This window comes from Aethalodelphis obliquidens, unplaced genomic scaffold, assembly GCF_003676395.1.
Source record: "Aethalodelphis obliquidens isolate GAN/ISIS:26980383/991018 unplaced genomic scaffold, ASM367639v1 scaffold69, whole genome shotgun sequence".
In the NCBI taxonomy this organism is placed as follows: domain Eukaryota; kingdom Metazoa; phylum Chordata; class Mammalia; order Artiodactyla; family Delphinidae; genus Aethalodelphis; species Aethalodelphis obliquidens.
In genome coordinates this window covers 3,652,470-3,680,363 of record NW_020838013.1, presented here as the reverse complement: position 1 = coordinate 3,680,363, position 27,894 = coordinate 3,652,470, and the positions used below count along the sequence as shown (strand labels likewise).

At 43.3% G+C, this 27,894-nt stretch overlaps 1 protein-coding gene across 3 annotated transcripts in view; it reads right to left on the bottom strand.

Moving 5' to 3' along the window:
• PACS1 (phosphofurin acidic cluster sorting protein 1) overlaps positions 1-27,894 on the bottom strand; it is a 141,575-nt gene that overhangs the window by 27,066 nt on the left and 86,615 nt on the right. For 2 of the 3 annotated variants that reach the window (XM_027090110.1, XM_027090113.1), the window contains exons 2-3: positions 11,411-11,498; positions 254-343 (exon numbers count right to left, since the gene is read on the bottom strand). In XM_027090110.1, the coding sequence (XP_026945911.1) occupies positions 254-343; positions 11,411-11,498 (178 nt within the window). Of the gene's footprint in view, positions 1-253; positions 344-11,410; positions 11,499-11,588; positions 11,716-27,894 lie in introns of those variants that run through there. The other variant, XM_027090111.1, reaches the window with a different exon arrangement.

Sequence of the window (27,894 nt, the reverse complement as noted above, 5' to 3'; positions counted from 1 at the left end):
ACTGCAATTTAAAAAAAAAAAAAAAAAGAACGATTTGTGGTGTACTTTTCAGCAGCCCATCTGGGTCTCGGCGCCCTTGCTGTGGCTGTCTGGGTGATTGCTCTGGTTCTCCAGGCCGGCCACAGAAGCTCTAGGTGACTTTAAATCATTGGGTTATGGCTGTTTTCGGATAAAACAGTCTCCAGATTAGAGGACTGTTCGGGATTGGGCTGGACATGGCATATTAATGACCTAAGACTGAGCAGGCTCTCACCTGGAGGGAGAAGGTTAACTGGAGCTCTGTTTCCACCAACCCACTGGCTGGAAGGATGATCTCGTTGGAGCGAAGAATCCTTTTTGAACCCTGAAACCAAGAAAAAATAGGTCAAAGCTGTATCACCAAAAATCAGACCAAAAGAAATACTGCTTGCAAACAACATCTAAACTCTACAAAGATTCTTACCAGTTCAAGTATTCCACCCGTCTTTTTGTTGTACTTGATCACAATCAAGCCACTACCATAGATGTGGTTTTACGTGTATTATGCTGTCCGTTTGCAAAGGATTTTCACATGAAAATGGTTTGTTATTGCATCTGAGTTCTCCTCTCCCACCGCTCCTGAGGGAGAGGCAGTGGTGTCGCACCCCAAGGCGTGGCAGTTCTCCCCATGGCACCTCAGCCGCCCTCCTCCCGTCTGACTGACACTTCGGCCACACTGTCCTGTCTCTGGGCATTTCCACATGCTGTTTTCTCTTCTTGGATATTCCTTCATGCTTCTGTACACAGCTAACCAACTCACCTTCCCAGTCTCAGCTTTGATATAATTTTTTTCCAGGAACTCTTCCTTTTAGTGCGGCTCCCCCCGCCCCCGCTTCCCCTGCCGTGCCCCCCAGCACCCCCGCTCCACCACACCTAACGCTGGGTTAAACACCATAGTGTTTTTAGCTCTTAAAAATAAAGTTGGGCTAAACTGTTCCTCAATGTAAAAAGAGATCAGCAGGAGAGCCTGAGGAATGCCAGTATATTTATAAAAATTACTTTAGGGCTTCCCCGGTGGCGCAGTGGTTGAGAGTCCGCCTGCCGATGCAGGGGACACGGGTTCGTGCCCCAGTCCGGGAGGATCCCACATGCCACGGAGCGGCTGGGCCCGTGAGCCATGGCTGCTGGGCCTGCGTCCGGAGCCTGTGCTCCGCAACGGGAGGGGCCACACAGTGAGAGGCCCGCGTACCGCAAAAAAAAAAAAAAAAAAAAAAAATTACTTAAAAAACCATTGAGTTTAATTTAACACAGTGAAGTGCCCCGATCTCCAGTATACAGATCGATGAGTTAGTAAATGTATATACCCGTGTAACCCACATCTCTATCAAGATGTAGAGCATTGTTACTACTCTGGAAAAATCCCTTGTGATGCCTCCCAGTCAATCCTGCGCTCCTGTCTCAGAGGAAAGCACTGTTCTGAGTTCTTTCACCATAGGTCAGTTTTTCCTGTTCTAAAATTCCATATAAATGGAATCATACAGTGTGTACTATTCTGGTCGGGCTTCTTTTGCCCAACATTTACAATGTGTCTGAGGTTCATACAGGCTGTTGAGTGTATCGAAAGCTTGTTCCTTTTTACTGCTGAGCAGAATTCTGTCCCATGAACGTACACATGTGATTTCTGTTCTCCTGTCACTGAACACTTCACATTTGGGGTGTTTCTAGTTTGGGACCATTATGGTTAAAGCTGCCATTCTTGTACAAGTCATCCACACAAGTGGATGTGTCTTCTTTTTCTTGGGCCGACACCTAGGAGAGGAATGGCTGGGACTTAGGGTAGACACATATGTAGCTTCGTGAGAAACCGCCAGACTGATTTCCAAAGTGTTAGTACCACTTTCCACCTGCAGCTGCATCCGGCGTGGTCTGTCCTGGACCCGTGGATTCTACTGGCCACGTGCAGAGAGGTCCATCACTGTGGCTGCAATTTGCATCTCCCTGAGGACTCAGCCCACGCAGCACCTTCTCAGCTGTTTATTGGTCCGCTGTAAATCTCCATTTATGACGTGACTGATCAAACTTCTTTGTTTTGTTTACCTTGTTATTCGGGCGTAAGTTTTTTATTTATATAAGAAATTGTCAGGTATATGCACCATAAATATTTTCTTGCCTATTCATTTTCTTAATAGTATCTTTTGATGAAGTATTTAATTTTGATCTGGTCAACTTTATTATTATTTTTTTCCTTTATGGTTAATGCATTCTGGGTCCTAGCTAAGAAACCTTTGCCTACTCCAAGTAATGAAGTTATTCTGCTGTATTAGAGTAGATATTCCACTCTGTTTTCCTTTAGGAATGAAAAAAATTTAGTTTTAACCTTTAGGTTTCTTATCCATTTCTAATTTTTGCTTTTATAAAATACAGATTTTGTATAATGCAGGAAGGAAAATCTCCTAAATGTAGTATTTCACAATGCTTTTAAAATTAGAATAGCATTATATTATGCCAATTAAAAATAATAAAGGACGCTCTGCCTCATGCGTTAGATAATGCTTTCTGTAACCTCTATGACAAACAAGAGTCTTGGCAAAGTTTTCACCTGAATTTATATAGGTAGGCTCTTAGGATTTAAGAAGTCTCTGGACAATGAATCTCAGAAATGCTGAGAATCCAAAATGTGGTTGATATATAGCAGTGGTTTTCAACTAGGGGTAGGAGACATTTGGCAAAATTTAGAGACATTTTTGATTGTTACAGCTGGGGTATGTGCGTGCGCGCGTGCGTGATATTTCTAGAGCGTAGAGGCCAGGGCTGCTGCCGACCAGTCTACGAGGTACAGCACAGCCCCACAACACTGCTGAGAAACCCTGCACAGCTGAAACCTGCTCCGTCCTGAAGACACTGCTTCCTGGGCTGACTGCTGGGCTTGGGGGTGGGGCAGGGTCCTCCTTGTTCCTTGTCAGCAGCTCCAGAACATCCTCCCTTCCACCTCCCCAAACTCCTGCTTTGAGTGGATGCCCCTACTCTAGCCTCTCTTCCTGGCTGTGGCTCTTGTCTGTACCTGCCAGCATCCCTGCTCATTTCTTGACTTTAGCTCCTCACGCACTGTTCTTTTCCCAGCACTACTCCCGCCGTAACTCTTCATGATTTCTTTTTTTTTTTTAACGATAATATAACTTACTGATGAAAGCATCCTTGTCTAAATGCCTTTATTTTTTGGCTGCATTGGGTCTTCGTTGCTGCGCACGGGCTTTCTCTAGTTGTGGTGAGCGGGGGCTACTCTTCGTTGCGGTGCGCGGGCTTCTCATTGCGGTGGCTTCTCTTGTTGCAAAGCACGGGCTCTAGGCACGTGGGCTTCAGTAGTTGTGGTACGTGGGCTCAGCAGTTGTGGCTCGCGGGCTCTAGAGTGCAGGCTCAGTAGTTGTGGCGCACGGGCTTAGTTGCTCCATGGCATGGGGGCTCTTCCCGGACCAGGGCTCGAACCCGTGTCCCCTGCATTGGCAGGTGGATTCTTAACCACTGTGCCACCAGGGAAGTCCCTCTTCGTGATTTCGACATGTGCGCTTTCCAATGTCCTGGCCCCTAAACCCCGTGGTTTCCCTCTCCCAGTGGTCTCGTCCTCACCCTTGTCTGAGCCCCTCCACCCACATGGTCACACTCTGGGCCTTATGGTTACCGATAATGACGGCCAAAGCCTCATCTCAGTGTCATGCACCCCACTCTCTGATCTCCACTTCCCAACTTTCCAGCTCACTCTCGCTTGTTTGTCAACAACAATAATCCCTTGAACCCCCCAGGCCTACGATCCACTGATCCCCCCACCATGTTTCACTCCTCCTCATGCCCGCTGTCCCCTCTTTCCTCCTCACTCAGCTTAAATGCCCCCGTCAGTCTGGACGAGCGGTCCCTGCACACGCCCTAGCGCCTCTGCCCGCTGCTGTTCTCTGCGCTCACTTGGTACATTACAACCCTGTACAAATCCAGCTGCCCCAGCTGAACATGCCTGGAGAGAATCATACAATCAGCTAACTGTTCTGACTTTGTTTTTTTTTTTTTGCGGTACGCGGGCCTCTCACTGTTGTGGCTTCTCCCGTTGCGGAGCACAGGCTCCGGACGCGCAGGCTCAGCGGCCATGGCTCACGGGCCCAGCCGCTCCGCAGCATGTGGGATCTTCCTGGACCGGGGCACGAACCCGTGTCGCCTGCATCGGCAGGCGGACTCTCAACCACTGCGCCACCAGGGAAGCCCTAACTGTTCTGACTTTGACTTCATGACCCCAAACGTGACGTGGGCCTGCAGAGCTGCCTGGCGATCACTGCATTTTCCCCAGTCCGGGCACTTGCCCCTTCACTCCACGAGATGACCTCCCATTCTTCTTCACACCCCAACGCCTCCTCACCCCTTCCCTCATTCTAAGCGAATAACCTTGATTCCTACCTTGCCGAGAAAATGGAAGCAATAGGAAAAGAACGCCCACCACACTTAGCTCCTTGCCCAGTCCGTATGCCCACAGGTTCCTCCCCTCCGGTTACACGGACGGGCTCCCGGCCCCCACCCGATGTCAGCCGCTCCATCCCTCCATCCCTGCTCACGGACTCAGGGAGGCTCTTCTAACCATTCTCCCCTCTCCTATACAATCAACTTCCGTCTCTCTTCTGGATCATTTCCATTAGCAAACAGGCTAATGTTTTTTCTCTCATTAAAAAAAATATCCGCTCTTGTCTCCCTGCATGCCCTGCAGGCTGCCACCCCACATCTTACCTCCCCTTTATAGCAAACTCCTCAAGAGCTGTCTACACTTTTTTTTTTTTTTGTGGTACGTGGGCCTCTCACTGTTGTGGCCTCTCCCATTGCGGAGCACCGGCTCCGGACGCGCAGGCTCAGCGGCCATGGCTCACGGGCCCAGCCGCTCTGTGGCATGTGGGATCTTCCCGGACCGGGGCAAGAACCCGCGTCCCCTGCATCGGCAGGAGACTCTCAACCACTGCGCCACCAGGGAAGCCCGAGCTGTCTACTTTGCTCTTGAAGACTTCTCTCATTGGCTTGTAACTCCGCCACGACTGCCATTGGCAGGGTCTCCGATAACCTCCATGAGGAGGACTCCTCTTCATTCGCCTCCAGCAACTCTCCCTTCATGTGGCCTCCTGGACACTCACTCTCCTGGATTTCCTCTCACCCTCAGCTGCTCTTTCCTGGTCTCCGTGTCAGGTCCTTCCTCTCCTCCCTGACATCCTAGTCTTGGGGAGCCTGTGGCCTCAATCCTTAGACCTGTTCTCTTCTCTGTAACGGCTTCCTCCACTCCTGGGCAGCTCATCCACCTTATGGTGTCAGATACGCTGATGATTCCCCAAACTGTTTCCCTCCCCCAGACCTGTCTCCTGAACTCCGAACTCACATATTCAGCTGCCTATTCACCGCCTCCCCTCGCATGTGTAACAGCCACCTCAAACACCATGTGATAGGCTGAATTTTGGATCCTTCCCCCCAAACCTGCCTTCCCCAGTCTTCCCCATCTCACTTAATGGCGTTTCCGCCCTTCTAGTCCCTGAGGCCGCAGCTCTGGTGCCGCCCTCATCTCCTGCCAGAATCACTGTCAGAGCCCCTTGGCTGGTCTTCTTGATTCCTCTTTCCCACCTACAGTCTGTCTTCCATAGCCAGAACGACCCCATCACCTCCCTGTTCAAAACCCTCCACTTCACACAGAACGAAAGCCAGAGACCTTGCCATAACTGCGCACACCCTTCCCCCTACCTCTCTGACCTCATCTCCTCCTCTCACTCCCCTCCGGCCTCACTGCCGCCCCACCCCGTCTCCGCCCTGCCAGATGTAAGCCTGCCAGCACGTTCCTGCCTCAGGGCCTTGCCTTGGCTTCTCCCTCAGCCTGCAGAGTTCTTCCTCCCGATATTTGCACAGCTTCCTCCCTCACCTCCTTCAAAGTCTTTGCATGAAAGTCATCTTCTCAGTGAAGCCACCCCTGACCACCACATACGATTTGTAACTTCCTCCACCCCAGGGCATGGCATGCTCCATCCTCTTCACCGTATTTTATTTATTTGACATCCCCCGCCCCCCCCCCCCCCCCCCCCCCCGCCCCGCCGCCACCTCCCCGCCCACCCCGGGACATATCACCTTCCAACAGCAGCGGCCCTCACTATTTGAACTCTCACTATCCAAATATATGCTATAAATACCTGTAAACATTTCTATCCCAAACGCATTATCTGAATTGCAAACTTGTGAACATGAACTTGTGCATGCGGGGAACAGGATGTAGCTGCGGTGCAGCCACAGGACCATGGCCAGCTCACGCGCTTCCGAAGCATGGCACAGTACTGTTCTCATCTTTGCCAACCTTCTCCAAAGATTTAGCCCTTCACGGGTCCCAGTATTTGCTTCTTCCAGGTGCCAGGCACTACCAACTTGAGTCCAATTTCAAAACCATCTGTTTTTAAAATAATTAATTAATTAATGTTTATTGTCTCTTTCCTTCCACTACAATGATTAATCTTAAACTTTTCAGTCTCAGGATCTTTTTACACTCTTAAAAATTACTGAGGACCCCAAATAGCTTTTGTTTATGTACATGTATCTTTCAATGTTTACCACACTAGGAATTAAAACTGAGATATTGGGCTTCCCTGGTGGCGCAGTGGTTGAGAGTCTGCCTGCCGATGCAGGGGACACGGGTTCGTGCCCCGGTCCAGCAGGATACCACATGCTGCGGGGCGGCTGGGCCCGTGAGCCATGGCTGCTGAGCCTGCGCGTCCGGAGCCTGTGCTCCGCAACGGGGGGGCACAACAGTGAGAGGCCCGCATAACGCAAAAAAACCAAAAAACTGAGATATTAAAAATATGTATTAATTCATTTAAAAATAACTGTAATGAACCTATTATGTGTTTACATAAAAATATTTTTATGAAAAATATCTTCTCTAAAGCAAAAACAATTTATTAAGAAGAGGGCATCTTTTTTTATGTATATAACAGCTTTATTAGAATACAATTCAAATACTACACAATCTGCCCATTTAAAATGTGCAATTCAATGGCTTTTAGTATATTCAGAGTTGTGCAACCAGAAACACAATCAATTTTACAACATATTCACCACCCAAAAAAGGAACCCCATACTCATTAGCTGTCTGTCACTCTGCCAACCTTCCCATCCCTCTACCCCTAGGCAGCCACTAATTTAACTTTCTGACTCTATGGATTTGTCTATACTGGACATTTCATAAAACGGAATCATATAACATGTGGTCTTTTGTGACTGGCTTCTTTCATTTAGTATGTTTTCAAGGTTCATCAATATTGTAGCATGAATGTACTTTATTCTTTCTTTAAAAAAAATTAATTAATTAGGTTGCATTGGGTCTTAGTTGCAGCATGTGAGCTCCTTAGTTGTGGCAGGCAGGCTTCTTAGTTGCGGCTCACGGCCTCCTTAGCTGTGGCATGAGAACTCTTAGTTGCTGCATGCATGTGGGACCTAGTTCCCGGACCAGGGATCGAACCCAGGCCCCCTGCACTGGGAGTGAGGAGTCTTAACCACTGCGCCCTCAGGGAAGTCCCTGTACTTTATTCTTTTTTATTGTCAAGTAATACTCCATTGTATGGATATATCACATTTTATTTATTCATTCATCAATTAATGGACTTGGGTTGCTTCCACTTTTCAGCCATTATGCTGCCATGAACATTTGTGTGCAAAGTTTTGTGTGGACATGTTTTCATCTCACTTGGGTAATATTTATAGGAGTGGAACTGCTAGGTCATATGGTAACTCTGTGTTTAACCTTTTGAGGAACTGCCAGACTGTTTTCCACAGTGTCTGCACCACTGTACACACCTAACAGCTGTGTATGAGGCAGATGGTATACTTTTACACTTCTGTGAATCTCTTTGACATGTGGCTTAATTAAAAGACAACCAGGTTCTCATACCTGTTTCTGTAACCAATCTGTTACAAAATATTGTTTTGGTTGAGTATATTAAAAAAATCCAGACTCAGAGAGATACGAAGTTAGAAAAAGGAAGAACATTTTAACAGCCTTTTCAAATAATGGTGGACTATTTTTCTTTGATAGTATACCAAAACTCTACAAGTGGTAGTCTCTTAAAGGTCAGTCGCAAAGTAGAGCCTGAAACCGTATCAATAAGGTTTTATAGTCTGTTATATATTAACATCCAGTCAATTAACAGAAAAAGGATATCACTGGAAAAACTGGGAAATTTGAATAAAGTCTGTAATTTAGTTAATAGTGTTGTACCAATGATAATTTCTTAGTTTTGATAAATACCATGGTTAAGAAAGATGTTAACGCTGGGAGAAGCTGCGCGAGGGGTATATGGGAACTCTATGTACTACTCCTGCACCTCTTCTGTAAATTTAAAATTATTTTTAAACAAAAAGTAAAAAATAAAATCCAATCCATTGACCTGTTTTGTTCTCTGAATGGATCTTTACGCAGCACAATTTTGTGACCTCATGCATTGGTCATTTGGAAAATACTGGTTCACTGAGTTACGCGTATCTTTCAAATGTTACTCATTACACAATATAAAAAAATCACGACAGTTACTATCACTACAGACCTTTTTAGGAAAGTCTTCAAGAACTGGGAAGCTGGGACTTCCTGCTGGCGCAGTGGTTAAGAATCCGCCTGCCAGTGCAGGGGACACGGGTTCGAGCCCTGGTCCGCGGAGATCCCACATGCCTCCAAGTAACTAAGCCCGTGCGCCACAACTACTGAGCCTGTGCTCTAGAGCCCATGAGCCACAACTATTGAGCCTGCGCTCTAGAGCCCATGAGCCACAACTACTGAGCCTGCGCTCTAGAGCCCGTAAGCCACAGCTCCTGAGCCCACGTGCCACAACTACTGAAGCCCATGTGCCTAAAGCCTGTGCTCTGCAACAAGAGAAGCCACCGCAATGAGAAGCCTGTGCACCGTAACGAAGAGTAGCCCCTGCTCGCTGCAACTAGAGAAAGCCCGCACAGCCACGAAGACCCAATGCCTCAATCAATCAATCAATCAATCAATCAATCAATAAATAAATAGAACTGGGAAGCTGTTAAGCTTACAATGACAAAGACAAGTTTTCCAAAATTCTGGTTTTCACTTGAAAGCTCAAATGTCATTTATTATTGGCCCAAAATATTCTCAGTTGTTTCCCTCAAAGTGGGAAACTGTTCATTTTCTGAACGGGCTTACTCTGTTCATTTTCAAGAAAGTATCTTCCAAATACCTGAGTCTGAATAACCAGTTTGTCTGTAAGCCCCTCTTTCAAGTACAAATGGTGTTCCATGATAAAGCAGCTACTTCAATGCACAGCTCAGTTGTATGAGGACTTGTCCTCGAGACAACGGTAGCCTCCTCTGTGAAGCAGGAGCGCTGTATGCGCATTTCCGTTTCATCACACAGACTATTAAAAAGACGTGTATTCCAAGGTTGAGACAAAATAAATTAACAGTTTTTACTGCTTCTCCAAGGACATTCTTAAGCAAAACTGGCTTTTCCTCTCTTCCTTCTAGTTTGCGATGGTAGGCAATACAATGACTACTGACATCCTGATTTGCACTAAGGGCCAGCCAGCCATTTTACCAGTCATTGCTCTTGTAACTTCAATGCAAATGTCAACGTGGTGGAAAGGGCAAGTAAAGCCACAGTATTATCATGAAAACAGTTTGGATCTTACGTATCCCCTGAGACGGTCTTAGGGAGCCCAGGCTCTGCAGACCTCATTTTGAGAACTGCTGCTCTATCAGCACGTAAAGGGCCTTAAAGGCAGGGGTTTGGGTGTGTTTTGTTCACTGCTGAATCCCCTGTGCCTAGAACAATACTTGGCCTATAACAGGTGCTCAATAAATATTTATTAGATAAATGTGTAAATGAATAAATAAGTGACTGGATAAAGGAATGTGATAACATCTGTAATTACTTTCAGCTTGGAAGTCAAGCAATAAAAAATTTAGGATATTTGTAGCTTTGGGGTATAATTTAAAATTTTACGGAATGCTAAATATTTAATCAGGAAATAAAAGGCATTATTTCTTTTGGCAAAGGCATTTAACTGCGGGGATGCAAAAGCAGCAAGGAACTTTCAAAACTGTACCAACAGTGTTTGCATTGGAAGGCAACTGCTTTTAGCTATGCAAATAACTCCTGAAAACTGGAACACTGCCCGTGACCTAGAAACAGGTGCGAAATCGGGAAAGGAGGAAAAGAACCGCAAGTTTCCACTCGCCCATCATGGTCCCACACTTGTTTTTTCGACCCACAGTGTCTGGAAACGTTTCACAGAATCGAGAGGAATTATGCACGAAGATGAACAGGGAGTCTGAATATAAGGGACACACAGGAAATCATAAGGAGTAATTAAAGTGTTTCAAGTTTTGAGGACTAAATTAACATAATGTATTTATCTCAGAAAGAGAACTGAGGACCTCGGCGTATGGTTCACATACTGCGAAAATGCTACAGACGTGGGTTTTAGTGAAGCCAAGAAACCGCTGCACAACAAACAGGTGAGCCAGTAATCAAATGTTCTGGTTACTAGTGAGTTTCCTTACAGCCCACTATTTTTCCGTGAAATAGAACTCAGTAAATACACCATTCTTAAGCTGAAGGATTCCATCGTTTAGTGGTTCCAGAGGCACTTCAGACTCTCAGTAAGCTTTAGGGATCGTCATTAAAAGGGACTGATCGGTTAAGGAAGCCCTGGTGTCGGAGTTTAACGTCTACATACGTTACTGGCTCTCTGGTTTCTAGTCCCACTTCTGCCACCTGGTATCACCTGGCAACAGGTAAATTCCTTGACCTTTCTGGAGTTCAGTTTCTCCTGAAACTGAAATTCCAAATGCTTAGAATATGAATGTTTGTGAAATACTTTGGGTCCCCTGGAGTTACTGAGGTAATTTCAAGGAATTAAATGTGGGGATGACTCAGAAGACAAAACACCCCAGTAAATTTTAAACTGTCAAGTCTGAAATAATAACCTACAAGTTTCTTCCACCCTACAGAAAACTGCCAAAGCTGCTTCCCCAACCCATACATCTCCTTATACCCAGAAATCCCAGGAATAAGACCGAAACCTACACAAGCCACCCTAGTAACTTCTGAATTTCTAGCCACCCTAGTAACTTCTGAATTTCTAGATCCAGAAGCATGAACTTCTGGATCTTCATGCTAATCCTGTTAGACAGGCAGGGCAGGGAGAGCCACTTTTATCCTTCAGACAAAGAAACTAAGGTTTAAAGTGACTGAGTGCTTTAACTAAGATGCAGAACTGGGACCCAGTAGGTCGCAGGAGCTCAATCGTCTTCCCACTATTGCACCTGCTTTGCTGAGTGAAGGACGAGAGAGCTGGTCCCCTACCAGCATCTCTGAAGCCCCGACAGTGGGCACAAGGTTATCTAGCTTCCTTGGGTCCTGAACAAACAATCCTGTTCAACTCACCTGTAGCTTCACAGCGATGACCACTGAGTTAAGGTCTTTGTCCATTTCTTTTAGCATGACAAGTTTCTTCAGGGTCAAGCTGAACAGCCTAGAAAAATTTTGAGAAAGAAGATCGAGTCAAATGTAAGGAACTTATGAGAAAAGTGACAGACAGTCTGTTGAGGAAATGCTGCTTTACCTAAAGGAAGAATGTTAGAATGCTGTTTACTGTGTCTACCATCAGTAAAACAGCATCCCTCTTATTTAACCTTTGTACTTGGTAAGTGTCAAAAAGGTACATTATTCCATGAATGTCTGTGGATGCCCCTTTATCTCCAGCCAAAACCAAGATGCCTTTTCACTCCTAATATGTGGAAGCAGTTTCTGGGAGCGGGGAGTAGACCAGGGAGGGGCATCAGTGTTTATTTTGCTTGCCCAGTTCCAGTTCCACCTTATGTCTAATCACACCTGAAACATTTACCGATGTAAATCTGTAGCAACAAAGAGAAAATCCACACAAACAAAACAGAAACCATTTGGCAGGAAATGCTTTAAATGACCACAAATTCGATTTCAGCCAAACTTTGCTTTAAACATGCAGAAAATCTTCAGTGCCACAATGAGGAAGTTCCCCTTAATTAAAAGCAATGGGACTGTCCCTCACTCTGGAGTCTTGGCATCTCTAATGTGACTCGACCTTGGCCTCCCAAGGCAGGGCTACCCCGGGCTTCTAGCAGGAGCTGGGAGGGAAACTGCAGATGCTGCCTTTCTGCTTCTGGTTTGAGTGGTTCAAGTCCTTAAAACATCCTTTTCCCCGGTGAGGTTCTGGAGGATGGTTATAGGTGGGATGCTGCCGACCCGAGTCAGGTCCTGACACCCCGACTTGGTCTGGGGCTCATTTTTCCCGTTTCCCCTCGGTCTCACCTCTGGGCCTCCTCCTTACTCTCTAAGCTCCAGTCGCCCCGAATTCATTTCTGCTCCTCGCGTGCCCACTCTCTCACCTCTGGGCCTTTTTCCAAAGGGCAGGGCCCAGTACAGCTGCTCGGCAAATATTTGTTAATGAAGTTTAACACTTTCTTAAAACGGCCTCTAGCTAAAACCAGGTGAACAAGAATACATGTTGAAGAAATTCATGTAATTCATGAAAAAAGGGGGGCAAATCCAGATCCACAGAACTGAATTCTAATTTTGAATTCACCCTCACCCCAAACACTTGCTTAGATCTGCTGACACGAAGCAAATAAAACTCTTTCTTTCCTTTTGCTTTAAGTCACAATCAAAATCAACTAAAAGAGAGCCTATCAAGTCTTTTCATATACATTATTTCATCCAGACCTCAAAAACATGACTCTGTGTGTGTGTGTGTGTGTGTGTGTGTGTGTGTGTGTGTGTGTGTGTAGGGGGCGGGGTGGGGTGGGGCAGGGGTCACTGCTCTACCCGTATAACAGAAGAGGAAACAGATTCTTTTTTTTTAAATTTTATTTATTTTTGCCTGCGTTGGGTTTTTGTTGCTGCACGTGGACTTTTCTCTAGTTGTGGTGAGCGGGGGGGCTACTCTTCGTTGTGGTGCGTGGGCTTCTCATTGCGGTGGCTTCTCTAGTTGCGGAGCATGGGCTCTAGGCGCACGGGCTTCAGTAGTTGCCGCACACGGGCTCAGTAGTTGTGGCACATGGGCTTAGTTGCTCCACGGCATGTAGGAGCTTCCCAGACCAGGGATCGAACCCCTGTCCCCTGCACTGGCAGGCGGACTCTTAACCACTGCACCACCAGGTTAGTCCTGGGAAACAGATTCTAAACAGAGTAGTGACTCAGCTAAATTCCCACAGCTAGTAAGTGACAGAGCTAGATTCTAACTCCCATCTCCTTGTGGTAGGCAAATAATATCTCCTAATCCTCAGAACCTGTAAACTTTTTACAGGGCAAAAGGGACTCCACAGATGTGATTAAATTAAGGTGGAGAGATGATCCTGGATTATCTGGATGGGTCCACTACAATCACAAGCCTTTATAAGAGGGAGGCAGGAGGGCCCAAGTCAGAGAGTGAGATGTGACCACGGAAGCAGAAGTCGGAGTGATGTGTGGCTGGCTCTGAAGATGGAAGAACCCCAGGGTCAGGGGCCAAGGAATACAAGCAGCCTCTAGAAGCTGGAAAAGGCAAGAAAACCGACGCTCCCTGGAACCTCCAGAAGAAATGCAGCCTTGCCACCACCTTGATTTTGGCCCAGTGAAACCCATTTTGGACTTCTGATCTCCAGAATTGTGAAAATAAACGTGTGTTTTGTTTTAAGCCACTAAGTCCGTGGTCATTTGTTACAGCAGCTGTAGGAGCTAATACGCTTCTCCTCTTAAGACCTGAGGCCTCCACTACACAGCTGCCTCCTCAGCCAATGACTGGAGCTCCCGCACCTGTGCTCCTAAAACACGCTCAGGTCTGTTAAACTGGAGTCACCACGGTTCATGCTCGCCGCCCCCTCTCCCCCGCCCATCAACAGCTACCCACAGCATCACTTGTTTCTCCTTTCCCTTCAGAGTAGAAACGTGCTGGCCCAAAAGGAACTCTGGTTCTGCCAACACCCAAGGGATTATTACATTTCACATAGTTGACTACTAAGAAATGTTACTAACCACACTGCAGCTGATTTTCAAGGCTTGTTGGAGAGGAAAGGGAAGGAACACAACTGGAAAAGACTGGATATGCCCAATTTTGTTCCTCATCTAAGGCTGCCGATTACAAATGCTTCTGATAAGTTGGGTTTTTGTTTGTTTCCAAAGCACCTACAGACGGATGCGCTGGTGCTGAATAAACCTCACTGCAAGAAAAAAAGAGTCACAGGAATAAACTGGGAACACGCGTGTTTCTTCCCCTCTGCTTGTGATCCTTCACCCTCTCACACATTCCACACGTTGAGAGAGCATCTCCTGTATGCCAGGCACTGGGTTAGCGGGAGTTTAGAGGACATGGTCCACAGCCTCATGGAGATTACACAGTCTGGTGGGGAAGACAAGCAACGACTTACACGACACTTCTTGTCCTCAGCTCTTCTATGCCCCATGAGGCTCTGGACCATCTTTCCTCTTACATAACATATAAAATATTGTAATAGGTAATATGGTGGAATTTTGTTAGGAGGGAAAAACACATCATATACCAATAAATATTTGGTGAATAAATAAACAAACCTTTAGGCCACAGCACCTTATGTCAAGAAGAAAGCCAACAATGATCTAGTACCTTAGGTAACAAAATAATAACAAGACTGGACGTGTTTAGTGTTTGCTCAGAAACTAGACATGCCACATTGATTTCCATACTATTGGCAATCAGTTCAACAGGTCTTTTTGTTTGTTTTTAATGGTATCACTCAAGGGGATGTGGGGACTTAAATGTATTCTGGTTCTTCAAAGCATAAGAAAATGTGACTCACTAAGCATCTACCACGCACCAGTTGCTTGACATACATTTCCCTACTTCGTGCAAGTCTTACAATAATTCTAAGAGGTGGGGTGCGCTACCTAGCTTACAGATAAGGATGTTGAGAAGGACTAAGAAACTTGCCCAAGGTCACACAAGAAAGTGGTTGAGCCAAGATGCAAACTTAGGTTTATCTTAGGTCAGAACCCAATTAAAATTAGTACAGAGCACTTATTTGAAGGTAAGAAGAAATTATTTTAATTACAAGTAAATATTTCCGACAGATATCTTAATACAATAGAAAAACTCTGAGTAAGTAAGACACATTTCTCCTTAAACCCACACTCACACAATACTGATTGAAACAGTCCCAGATATAGTTCTGAGGATGACTGGGTCTGGCAAGATGTTCCGACGGAGGTGTCTCAACAAGTAAGAGGCTGATTAGATGCTGATCCTCGGGTTTTTTGTTACTATATGTTTTATCGGTTGGGCACTTCATATGCAGTAAAAATACAGTACCCAAGGCCTGAAAGAAGAGTCCTTCCCTGACCATACTCCAGCTTTAATCAGTTTTTCTACAGCAGAAAATAACTTTACACTAAAATCATAAAGACTGGTAATTCCAAGTGCTAGTGAAGATGTGGACTAACCAGGAGCCCCATACGTGGCTGGTAAGAGTGCAGCGTCAGACAGGTATCTGAGAAACCACCTGGTAGCTTATTAGTAGATATTAAATACATGCCTATTCCTCTGCCCAGGTCCCAAGAGAAGCCGAGAAAAACGAGGGCACAGGCCACACAAAGACAGAATGTTCAGAGCAGCCCTAAACTGGAAACAGCCTAAGTGTCCACTAACAGGATGGACCAACGAATTGTGGCACACAAAGACGACAAGCTACTGATGCATGGGACAACATGGACAAACTTCAGAAACACTGTGCTAAGCTAAAAAAGGCAGACACAAAAGACTATATGATTCCACTCATAAGAAGTTCAAGGATAGGTAAGACCAATGCATGGCGATAGGAGCCAGTTCAGTAACTGAGGCAGGTGGAGACATTGACTGGGAAGGGTCTTAAGGGAACCCTTTGGGGGTGACTGAGACACCCACGACGGTGGCCACGCGGATATTCACACCTGCAAAAATCCACAGAGCTGCTTTATGTTCAAGGCCCAGGCACCACACTGTACACAAACTACACATCAAAAAAAAAATTTTTAAGACCAGAATGAAGGCTTTAGAGTCAGACATAACCTGGTCTGAATTACAGTTCTGTCATATTACTCTGTCAGTCATCCATCAGCCTATGCTGAGCTAGTCACTGTTCCAGTCACTTGCGATGCATCAGGAAACAAAACAGACAAAATTCTTGTCATGGAATTTATATTCTAGAGAAAAAAACTGTCAATAACAATAAACATAATTATTAAATAAATTACATAGTATGTTAGATTGTGTTAAAATAGAGCTAGGTGAGGGGGATTGGGAGTGTGAGGCAGAGGAGGGCAGGGAGCGTTGTAATTCTAAGTAAGGTGGTCAGAGTAGGCCTCACTGAGAAGTTCTAGATTAAGGGAAAGAAGTGCAAAGGAGCACACCTGGTCTGTTTGAGAAATATTAAGGCCAGTGGAGCTGAAGCAGAGGGAACAAGGGTGACAGTGGTATGGGACAAGGTCAAACCCATGCATTGTGGGTAGCGGAGCCATACCAGCTATGCAAAGCTTTGTAAACCACAGTAAGGATCTGGTTCTTATTCTGCAAGAAATGGGGAGCCACTGGCTTTAAGTGAGAGAGACATGACCTGTTTTACATTTTAAATAGGATTCTTTTAGCTGTTCTATTAGGACAGAATGGAGGGAAGCCAAGGGAAAAGGGGAAAAGGTTGAGAGTTAGAAAGCCACTGCAGTAGTGCAAGCAACAGATGGCAGAGGTTTGGAGGGTAGGGGCAGTGGAGGTGGTGAAAAGTGGTTTGAATTCTGGATATATTGTTGAAAATATAGGCTTTGGGGCCTGAACATCTGGAAAGATGGGGTTATCATTAACTGAGATGGGGAAAGCTCTGGGCAAGGCTGGTTTGGGGAGTTTAAGATTGAGAGTTCAATTTTGGACGTTTTAAATTTGAGATGTCTAGTAGAGATGCTGAGCAGAGAGTTAAGGTACACAAGTCTGCCTGTGGGCTGGGAACATCAAGATGGAAGTGCGGCATAAAGACGGAATTCAAAATCACGAGGATGAGTGAGTATACAGAGAAGAGGACCAGGACTGAGCCCAAGAATACTTCAACATTAAGACAGAGAGATGAAGAGGATGAACTAGCAAAGGATATGAAGAACAATTAACCAGTGAAGCAGGGGGAATATCAAATGAACGCGATATTCTAGAAGCCAAGAGGGAATGGTCAGCTGTATCACTTGCTGCTGATGGGTCAAGAGGGGCACTGAAAACTGATCACTGAATTTAGCGATATGGAAGCCACTGAGGACCTCAACAAGGGCGGTTTCACTGGAAGAGTGAAAACGAAAGCCAAACTGGAATGAATTTAAGAGAGAATGGGAGGAAAGGAACTGGGAGATAGCAAATCTGTTTCAATCTTAGCTCTATCCCCGTATCCTGACTGTAAACTTCCTGTCCAACAGAAATATAGTGCGAGCCACATTTGTAATTTAAACTTCTCCTGATAGCCATATTTTTTAAAAAGTAAAAACAAAGGTGAAATTAACTTTAGTAATATATTTTATTTAACTCAATATATCCAAAATATTATAAACAATATATTAAAATATCAATATATGTAAAAAGAATAATATACCTCGACCAAGTAGGTTTTATCTCAGGAATGCAGGACTTCCCTGGTGGCACAGTGGTTAAGACTCCATGCTCCCAATGCAGGGGGCCTGGGTTTGATCCCTGGTCAGGGAACTAGATCCCACGGGCATGCCGCAACTAAGAGTTTGCATGCCGTAACTAAGGAGCCCACCTGCTGCAACTAAGACTCAGTGCAACCAAATAAATTAAGAAAAAAAAAGGTATCTAAGATTGGAATTTATTTTCAGATGATGTGATTATCTATATAGAAAATTTGATGTAATCTTCAAAAAATATTAGAATAATAAGTGAGTTTAGAAAAGTTGCAGGAAACAAGATCAATATAATCAATATACAAAAATCAATGGTATTTCTATATACTGGCAACAAATAATTAGAAATTGAAACTTGAAAAAATACAATTTACAACTGCATCCAAAAAAATGACATATACAGGGATAAATCTGACAAATAACATACAAGACCTACACACACTGAAAATTATAAAACATTGCTGAGAGAAATTAAAGAAGACCTAGATAGAGAGACATACATTGTTTGAGTTGGATACCCAATTAAAAAAATGGAATTTCAATTCATACCTTAAGTTGTCTACAGAAATTAATTCAAAATGGACTACAAATCTAAATGTAAACATAAAATTATAAGACTTCTAAGGGAAAAACACAGGAGAAAATATTTGGAACCTTGGGTTAGGCAAAGATTCCTTAGACATGACACCAAAGAACAATCCCTAAAAGAAAAAAATGAGAAAACTGGACTTTGTCAAAATGAATTTGAAAGATGCTATTAAGAGAATGAAAAGACAAGCCATAGAGTGGGATAAAATACTTGCAAATCACCTATTTGATAACAAATTGGTCCAGAATATATAGAGAATTCTCAAATTTTGATGTTAGGAAAACAAACATCCCAGTGAAAAAAATGGGCAAATGTTTTGATCAAACACTTCACCAAAGAAGGTATACAGAAGGCAAGACATATGAAGAGATGCTCAACCTTACCAGTCAGTAGGAAAATGCAAATTACAATCACAATGAGAGACCACTACCTTCCTGCTTGAAAATCGAAATTTAAAAGACTGGTCATTACTCACTGTTGGTGAGGACGTGGAGCAACTGAAACTCACACTGTGGACGGGAATGTAAAATGTACAGTCACTCTGGAAAACAGTTCAGCAGTTTCTTTTCTTTTTTTTTTTTTTTTTGCAGTACGCAGGCCTCGGCAGGCGGACTCTCAACCACTGCGCCACCAGGGAAGCCCTAGCAGTTTCTTAAAAAGTTCTACTGACACCTACCATATGATCCAGTCATTCCACTCCTGTGTATTTACCCAAGAGAAAAGGAAATATATATTCCCATACAAAGAACTGTACCTGAATGTTCACAGCAGCTTTATTTGAAATAGCCCCAAACTAGAAACCACCTAAATGTCCATCAACAGACGAATGGATAAACAAACTGGTATATCCACACAATGGAATATTACTTAACAATAAAAATGGATAACTACTGATGCACATGACATGAATGAACTCAAAATAATTCCGAGTGAAAGAAGCCAAAAAAGAGGTACAAAGTGTTCTAGAAAATGCAAACCTTTAGTGACAGAAGGCAGACCTGTGGTTACCTTAGGATGGGGACGGGGTGGCGGTGTACAGAAAAGCATTAACTAGCAGGCCCGAGAAAAGGCCTGCTTACAGGATGGGCCCTTGCCTGACATCTTGGATCTTGGGAGGGCTTCCAGAACTGGTCAGAGTGGCTCTCTGTGCCTGAACTGTTTTTTACAAATGATGTGGTTTATGCTGAATACATGTTGCCCTCCGTGCTAGGAAGAGGGTACCCAACTGGCCAGCCCCCAGCAAGAATCTGGGCAGTACGTCTCTAAGGAGCTTCCCTGGTAAGAACATTTCATATGCGTTGTCACAATCCAGTGCTGGAGGAATTAGGTCCTGTGTGGCTCCAATGGGGAAGGACTCTTGGAATCTTGCACCTGGTTTCCTCTAGACTTTATCCATGCACTTTCCCCCCTGACTTGGCTTTTGTATCCTGTAACTGAAATAAATCATAGCTGTGACTACAACTATATACTGAGCCCTGTAAGTTCTCCTAAGAATCATCAAACCTGGACTTCACTGGTGGCGCAGTGGTTAAGAATCCGCCTGTCAATGCAGGGGATACAGGTTCAAGCCCTGGGCCGGGAAGATCTCACATGCCACGGAGCAACTAAGCTCATGTGCCACAACTACTGAGCCTGCACTCTAGAGTCCGTGAGCCACACTACTGAAGCCCCTGTGCCTAGAGCCCATGCTCCGCAACAACAGAAGCCACCAAAATGAGAAGCCCGTGCACCGCAACTAAGAGTAGCCCCCACTTGCCGCAACTAGAGAAAGCCTGTGCACAGCAACAAAGACCCAATGCAGCCAAAAAAATTAATTGATTAAAAAAAAAAGAAAAGAATCAGTGGTCTTGGGGACCCCCGACATAGAGGGGGCGGGAAGGAGCAATTACAAAGGGTACATTGGAGTGATGGATATGTTCATGATCTTCATTGTGGTGGTTTCAGTGTATTTGTGTCAAAAGTTGTCAAATTATACACTTTAAATATGTGCAGTTTACTGTATATCAATTATACTTCAATAAAGCTGTTCTTAAATTTTATTTATTTATTTTTGCCTGCATTGGGCCTTCGTTGCTGTGCATGGGCTTTCCCTAGTTGTGGCGAGCGGGGGCTACTCTTCATTGTGGTGTGCGGGCTTCTCCTTGCGGTGGCTTCTCTTGTTGCAGAACACGGGCACTAGGTACGCAGGCTCAGTAGTTGTGGCACACGGGCTTAGTTGCTCTGCGGCATGTGGGATCTTCCCGGACCGGGGCACGAACCCGTGTCCCCTGCATCGGCTGGTGGACTCTCAACCACTGCGCCACCAGGGAAGCCCGGCAGGAGGATTCTTAACCGCTGCACCACCAGGGAAGTCCAAAGCTGTTTTGTTTTAAAAGGAAGGTTCTACCCAGTGTGCTAGAGTCTGCTAATTGCCTACCCAACATCTATCTTCCCCTTCCTACTTAATAAAAGAGCACCAGTTTTTAGCTGAGCATGTTTCTTCCTGAAATAAAAGACCACGCTTTCCGGCTTCCTTTGCAGCTAGGTTGAGAACACGTGACTGAAATCTGGCCAATGTGTAAGTGGACGTATTAGGTAGGACATGTGGGAAGACTTTTTTTTAAGGGAGCTCACTCACGTGACAGGACCCTCTTTTGTCCTTTCTCCTTCTTCTGGTCTGTGATGCAGGCTGATGGCCTGAGCTCCGGCAGCTAACTTGGACCATGAGGAAACTGTGATAATTCAATCCATGTGTCAGGAACGTCAATTAGAAAGAGAGGAGCCAGGATCCCTGACGACACCATGGGAGCTACTCTATCAGCCCTGGACTGTTCACCTCTGGAGTTTTTATTTTTTATGTGAGAAAGCAATAAGCCGCTATCTTATATAAATCTTTTCTTATTTTTTGTTATATGCAGGTAAAGCTATTCTTTTTTTTTAATTAATTAATTTATTTTGGCTGCATTGGGTCTTTGCTGCTGCGCGCGGGCTTTCTCTAGTTGTGGCAAGTGGGCTTCTCTTGCTGCGGAGCGTGGGCTCTAGGCACACGGGCTTCAGTAATTGTGGCACACAGGCTCAGTAGTTGTGGCTCATAGGCTCTAGAGTGAAGGCTCAGTAGTTGTGGCACATGGGCTTAGCTGCTCCGCGGCATGTGGGATCTTCCCGGACCAGGGCTCGAACACGTGTCCCCTGCACTGGCAGGCGGATTCTTAACCACTGCACCACCAGGGAAGTCCCGGTAAACCTATTATTAACACACAGGAATAGATTCCCAAGATGTTAGGACTTTAGTCACCAGCTCCCAGATACTTTTAAGAAAACCAGCTGAATTATTCCTAGAGTCCATTTTAATGGGTGATGCCCTATGAGGAAATCCCAACTCCCATCCTTATAGAAGGAAAGGAAGTTTTCTCAAAAGTTGAAGGAAAAAAAGATTCTTTCCATGATCCTTAAAAGAACCAAATCCCTAGTCTTCTGCACTTCAGAGAGCTAACTAGGAATCTCCACGGTACAGAGGGTTGGAAGCAGGTCCCACAGCACCACTTAGAAATATGGGAGCTGAATGAAGACCCCTCTGTACCCCACCCTCCTACCCACCTCCTCATCTGGGGATGAGGTGGGAGGGCAGTTCTAGTTAAAAGTCCTTAATCAAAGGGGGTTTCAAATGGAAGGTATGGCTGGGGTTCCCCAGCTAGTCCACCTCCGGAACGTCAGTGAAAAGCCAGACAGAGAAAGGCACGCCTCTAGGTAATAGAACTCAAAGAAATCAATGGTTTAAAGTAAAACAATGTCACAAAGATGGCTGGAATCCAAAGGACTTATAAAGGAGGATCCCAGGTTATTCAGCTCAAAGATAATCTTGCTCTCTGAAAAGGAATTTTGAAAATATATTGATAACAGGACTTGTTTACTGTCATTTTTAAAGACTCCACTTGGAAATCTTAGTTAAGTCCCTTATTAACAAAATAATAAAACAACAAATCATGGTCCCCTGATTACTCAAAGTCCTTCCTTCTGCATCTTGATCTTTTCCTGATCTCACCCCTTATTTCCTTGTTAGGTAACCCTGGTGACCCCTTTGCCTCAGTTTTCTCACATAAAATGAAGATAACCCTTTCTACTTAATAACACTGTGATCCGGATTAATTGAGAGACTGAAAGGCAGCACAGGGCCTGGTATATGGTGAGATGCAGTAAATGCTACACTTGGACCCATCAGCATTACCATCGTCATCATCATCATCACTCTTACTTGTTTACTGTTTAAGCCTGTGTTTGGTTAGCTCTTCTATGGGGTCAACTTCTATGGGATCAACTTCCTTCCAATAAGAGCAGTGAGGCAACTGCCCTGGTAAAGAGGAGGGAGCTCCTGGTCTCTACCCTCATTCCCTGCACTGAGCCATTTCTCTCCCACTTCACGTGCACTCGAGCCCTTGCGGAGAACATCCTCACTGCGATCATCCACAGGAAGGATGAAGTCAGAGGAACACTGATGGCATCTAGAATTGGGTTAAAGACCTTCTCTTTGCCCGGCAAGATCTCCATCAACCATTTACTGTACATCTTCTCTGAACTTCAGCTCTGTGCTAGAAGATGTGAGGTACATAGAAACAGGAGGCATAATCTCTGCTTCTGAGCAGTTTTTGAGAGACGGGAATTAAGTATATTGAACAATTTGTCAACAAATGTAACACTGCATACATAATACAAGTACTAAATTACATAAAAGAAGATCACAAGTAATTGAGCTGCGGCTTCAGTGAGGACATATTATTTGAGCCCAAGTAAATTCTCTCAAGAAATTGTTTTCTTTAGATCTTATTAGACTAAATCTGAAAGAATAAAAATAAAGCTTGATAACTAGGTATAAAATGGAACGAAAATATAATAAGAATCTTTTGAAACCTTCTAAATTATTCTAGTTTGTGCTTTGCTGTAAGATAAAAGAGAAACAGCCTTAAGTGCTATCTACAAATGATCTCCAATCTGCATTTAACAACTGTTTCAAACTTATCCGCAAGCAAACCAGAACTAGAGGGGCTCACCAGGAGAGAAACAGTCTCATATTCCATCCCCAGCCCCCAGCCCCATTCTGATAGGGTATCAGTGAACAATGAAGTGGCCATATTTTAGAGAGAAAAGGGGGAAGAAAGGAGAAACAAAGATCTGGATGAAATAAAAAACTGAAGAGCTAGTCTCTGAACCAAACCGACAGTCCTCTTGGGACCAGAGCAGATAAATGCTGGACCAGAAGCCAAGTGACCTGGATCATTCTTTTGTCCCAAAAAGAAATGGCTGTGTCACGTGAGCAAGTCTCGTTTTTCTCCCCTGCAGTTCTTTAATCCTAAAATGGGAAGAGTGAGCTCTGCCTTCCCTCTACAACAGCATTTATCAGGATAAAGTGCAAATCAATAGAAAAAAATTATGGGAAAGGTTTTTCTTTGTGAGAGTAACTCCATTTCTAAAACGGTCTCCATTTTAACAGGGCGCCTGTAGAAGTCTGCATGAGCTTCAGTAACAATAACGTGAAAGGTAAATTTTTGAGCAGTGTATTTTACTGCTTACGAAGTTACGTGACTATGTAGATATTGAAATTATTACTTCACGTGAAATAGCGTAATTTTCACTGTGAAACAATTAACTAAGGCATTATTATTTTAAAATGAGTAGCCCTAAAGCAGATTTTTAAAAAGTAAAGTGACTAAATTATCATCCGGAAAGGCACAACTTGGAAGAGATGGGCTGAATGAGATGCAGAGGAGAGTGGATTTTCCAGTGAATGGATAAGAGGAAAAAAGATTTCCTGTCTCTAACTGTCTCGCAAGAAATCAGATGGCACTAGGCATTGTTCAAATGGAGAAACACCAGAGAATGAGAAAAACTTAGACCCAAACAAGAAACAGAACCCAGGAAGATGCTTAGACACGTTTTATTCCCCAGCCATCTGATATGACTCTACGAAGCACAGGAATGTAAGGTTATGAATAAATCCCTAATTTTCAGCTACTGAGCATATGTTTATCTTTGGAGTACAAATGCCAATCACTTGCACATACCAACAAGATTTATAACATTTTCCCCTTTTTTACAAAGTTCTTGATGATAGTCTTCCGGATAGGAAAACAGGCCTCGAATGTGTGGGGAGATGTGGAGGGGGCTTGCCTATTAAAATCAGACAGGACAATTTTCAGGTCTGCAGCCCCTTAGTGAGATAGAAGAGACTGAAGTGTACGTTCTCTCATCTATAAAATAGAACTGCCGTGTGAACTAGCAAATGGGAAAGCACCTAGCACAGAGCCTGGCACATCAGAAGTGCTCAAAAAGGGTACATGCCGTCAGCATCGGACAAGTCCCAGTCACTTAAATTACTGTCCCTCATTGTGACAACCCCTTAATCCATGTGTTTCAGTGATAGAGGTAGAGGGCATGTGTGGGAAGGACAAAAACAAACAAATAAAAACCCTCTAGGGTGCAGCCAAAAGTAACAGGGGCAAGAACCAATAAAATATATGAAAACAAAAATATATCATGTCCAAGGAGACTCCCAAGGCACGCATGGTTGAATATTAGGAACTTAGTAATACATGTTATCACATTAATAAGCTCAAAAAATACAATTATTTTATTAGATGCTGAAAAGGGATTTGATCAAATTCAACATGCATTCCTAATTTAAAAAGACCCTTGGGAAAAGAACAATAGAAAAATACCTCCTTAACATAAACTTTAAACATATATATTTTCCATATAGTCAGCATCAGGATTGAAGGTGAGAGACCAGAGCATTCCTTCTGAAGACAGTAACAATATATAGGCCTATCTCTGCTACTTATATACAACTGGTCTTAAAAGCTGGCTGAAGTAATTAGAAATAAATGATATAGAAGCAAGGAGGAAACAAAACTAGCCCATCTACAGGTGTGTGACTGTGCACTAGAACTCAAGAGAATCAACCAAAAAGCTAGTGGAGTCATTAAGAAAATATCAAAATAAATATATAAAAATCAAAAGTCTGCTTAATGCGGATGCTAACCAATAATTAAATATAATTGGAGGGACTTCCCTGGTGGCATAGTAGTTAAGAACCCGCCTGCCAATGCAGGGGACACGGGTTCCATCCCTGATCCGGGAAGATCCCACATGCCGTGGAGCAACTGGGCCCGTGTGCCACAACTACTGAGCCCATGTGCCTAGACCCCGTGCTCCGCAACGAGAAGCCACCGCAATGAGAAGTCTGCGCACTGCAACAAAGAGTAGCCCCCGCTAGCTGCAACTAGAGAAAGCCTGGGGCAGCAACAAAGACCCAATGCAGCCAAAAATAAGTTAATTAATCAAAAATAATAATAAATATAATTGGAAAGTAGGTAGAGATGCTTGCTGCAGTATTCAAGGAGGAAATGATTTCCTAATTAACTTCAAAATGCTTCAGAAAAAAATAAATAGGACAAAATTTAAAAAATTGCTCAAGGTAGGAGATTAATATATATGGGGCTGCACTACATGCCTCTCTCTTCTTTTCTGTAGGTTTTAAAAATTTCATAGTAACAAAAAAGAAAAAAAAAGAAAGAAAGGAAAGAAAAATGCCAAGAAACTTCTAGGGACAAAGAATAACGAAGAGAGCTTGACCCAATAGGACATTAACATGTATTCTAAAGCCAAAGTAATTAAAATACCTTGGTATTGAGAAAAGAATAAACAAAGAGATAAATGGAAGAGAACAGAGTCCAAAATTAGACCCAAGTATAAACAGGAATTTACTGTATGTAAGAAATAGATGAATTACTCAATTAATAAATAGCACTGGAAAACTGGCTAGCTATTTGAACAAAAACAATGATGGACCCTATCTTATTCCTTACACCAAAGTAAATTTCAGCTGGATTAAAGATTTAAATAGAAAAAAGAAAGAAAGCCATAAAAGTAGCAGAAGAAAATATGGACAATTAAAAAACTAATCTTCTGTTGGGGAAAGGCTTTCTAAGCATCACACCGAATCAGAACCCATAAAGGAACTGACTGATACACATAAAAATAAAAAACTTCTATATAGCAAAATCAATAATAAAAAAAGAAATCTGAACATACTCAAAAAGATTTAAAGATTTTAATAACTACAATGAAAAATATTTGTGATATGATAAAATGTCAAATCCTTAATATGCAAAGAGTTATTACAAATCAACAGAAAAAACAAATACCTCAAAATAAAAATTGGCAAAGAATATTAACAGGCAATTCACAAAGGAAGAAAAAGGAGTGGTGAAAAACACATAAATAGATATTTAATTTTACTACTAATCAGATAAACACAAATATCAACCATACTGAAAAAATGAGAAAGAGTGACAAGACCCAGAGTTGTGAGAATATGGGAAAAAGGCACTCTAATGTACCGCTGGCAGGAATGAAACCTACTAGCAATTTTCAGTTTTTAGAGAGCAGTTTCATAATAAGTATTAAAATTTTAATATGCATACCTTTTGAAAGTATAATCCCATTTTTAGAAATTTATATAAGAAGATAAATAGAGCAGTACACACAGGGAACTGATTAATAAATATTATATTTATATAAAAAGCAATGTATAGTTACTATAAGGGACAATGTAGATCTAAATATATTAAATTGAGAAAACATAATAAGTATGGTATAATTCCATTTTTGTTAAATCACATTTAGTTTTCACACAAATGAAAGATCGTTCAAACAAATTCTGACAGTGGTCATTGCTGGGCAGTGGGATTCTACCTTATTCTTATTTTCTTAAGTTTTTTGGTATTGTTTACATTTTAAAAATATCTATTTTTCTTACCAAAAAATATATTTACATTTTAGGAGAAAGATTTTTTAATAGTGATAATTATTAAAACTAGGTGACAGGTACATGGGGGATCACCATACTATTTTTCCTAGTTTTGAAAATCCATAAATTAAAAAATAAACAATTTGAGTAAAAGAAACAGGCTGAACAGAAATCAGAGGGCCATACAACAGGCACATGAAAAGATGCTCAACATCGCTAATCATCAGGGAAATGCAAATCAAAACCACCATGAGATATCACCTCACACCTGTCAGAATGACCATCATCAAAAAGAACACAAATAAAAATGGTGAGGATGTGGAGGGAAGTGAACCCTCATGCACTGCTGGTGGGGATGTAAATTGGTGGTGCAGCCACTGTGGAAAACAGAATGGAAGTTTCTCAAAAAACTAAAAATAGAACTACCATATGACCCAGCAATTCCACTCCTGGGTATATATCCAAAAAACCCCCAAAATACTAATTTGAAAAGATACATGCACCCCAATGTTCATAGCAGCATTATTTACAATTGCCAAGATATGGAAGCAACCTAAGTGTCCATCAACAGATGAATGGATAAAGATATGGTATACATACACACACACACACACACACACACACACACACACAATGGAATACTACTCAGCCATAAAAAGAGTGAAACTTTTGCCATCTGCAGCAACATGGATGGACTTGGAGTGTACTATGCTAAGTGAAATAAGCCAGACAGAGAAAGACAAATACTATATGATATCACTTATATGTGGCATCTAAAATATACGACAAACTAGTGAATATAACAAAAAAGAAGCAGACTCACAGATACAGAGAACAAACTAGTGGTTACCAGTGGGGAGAGGA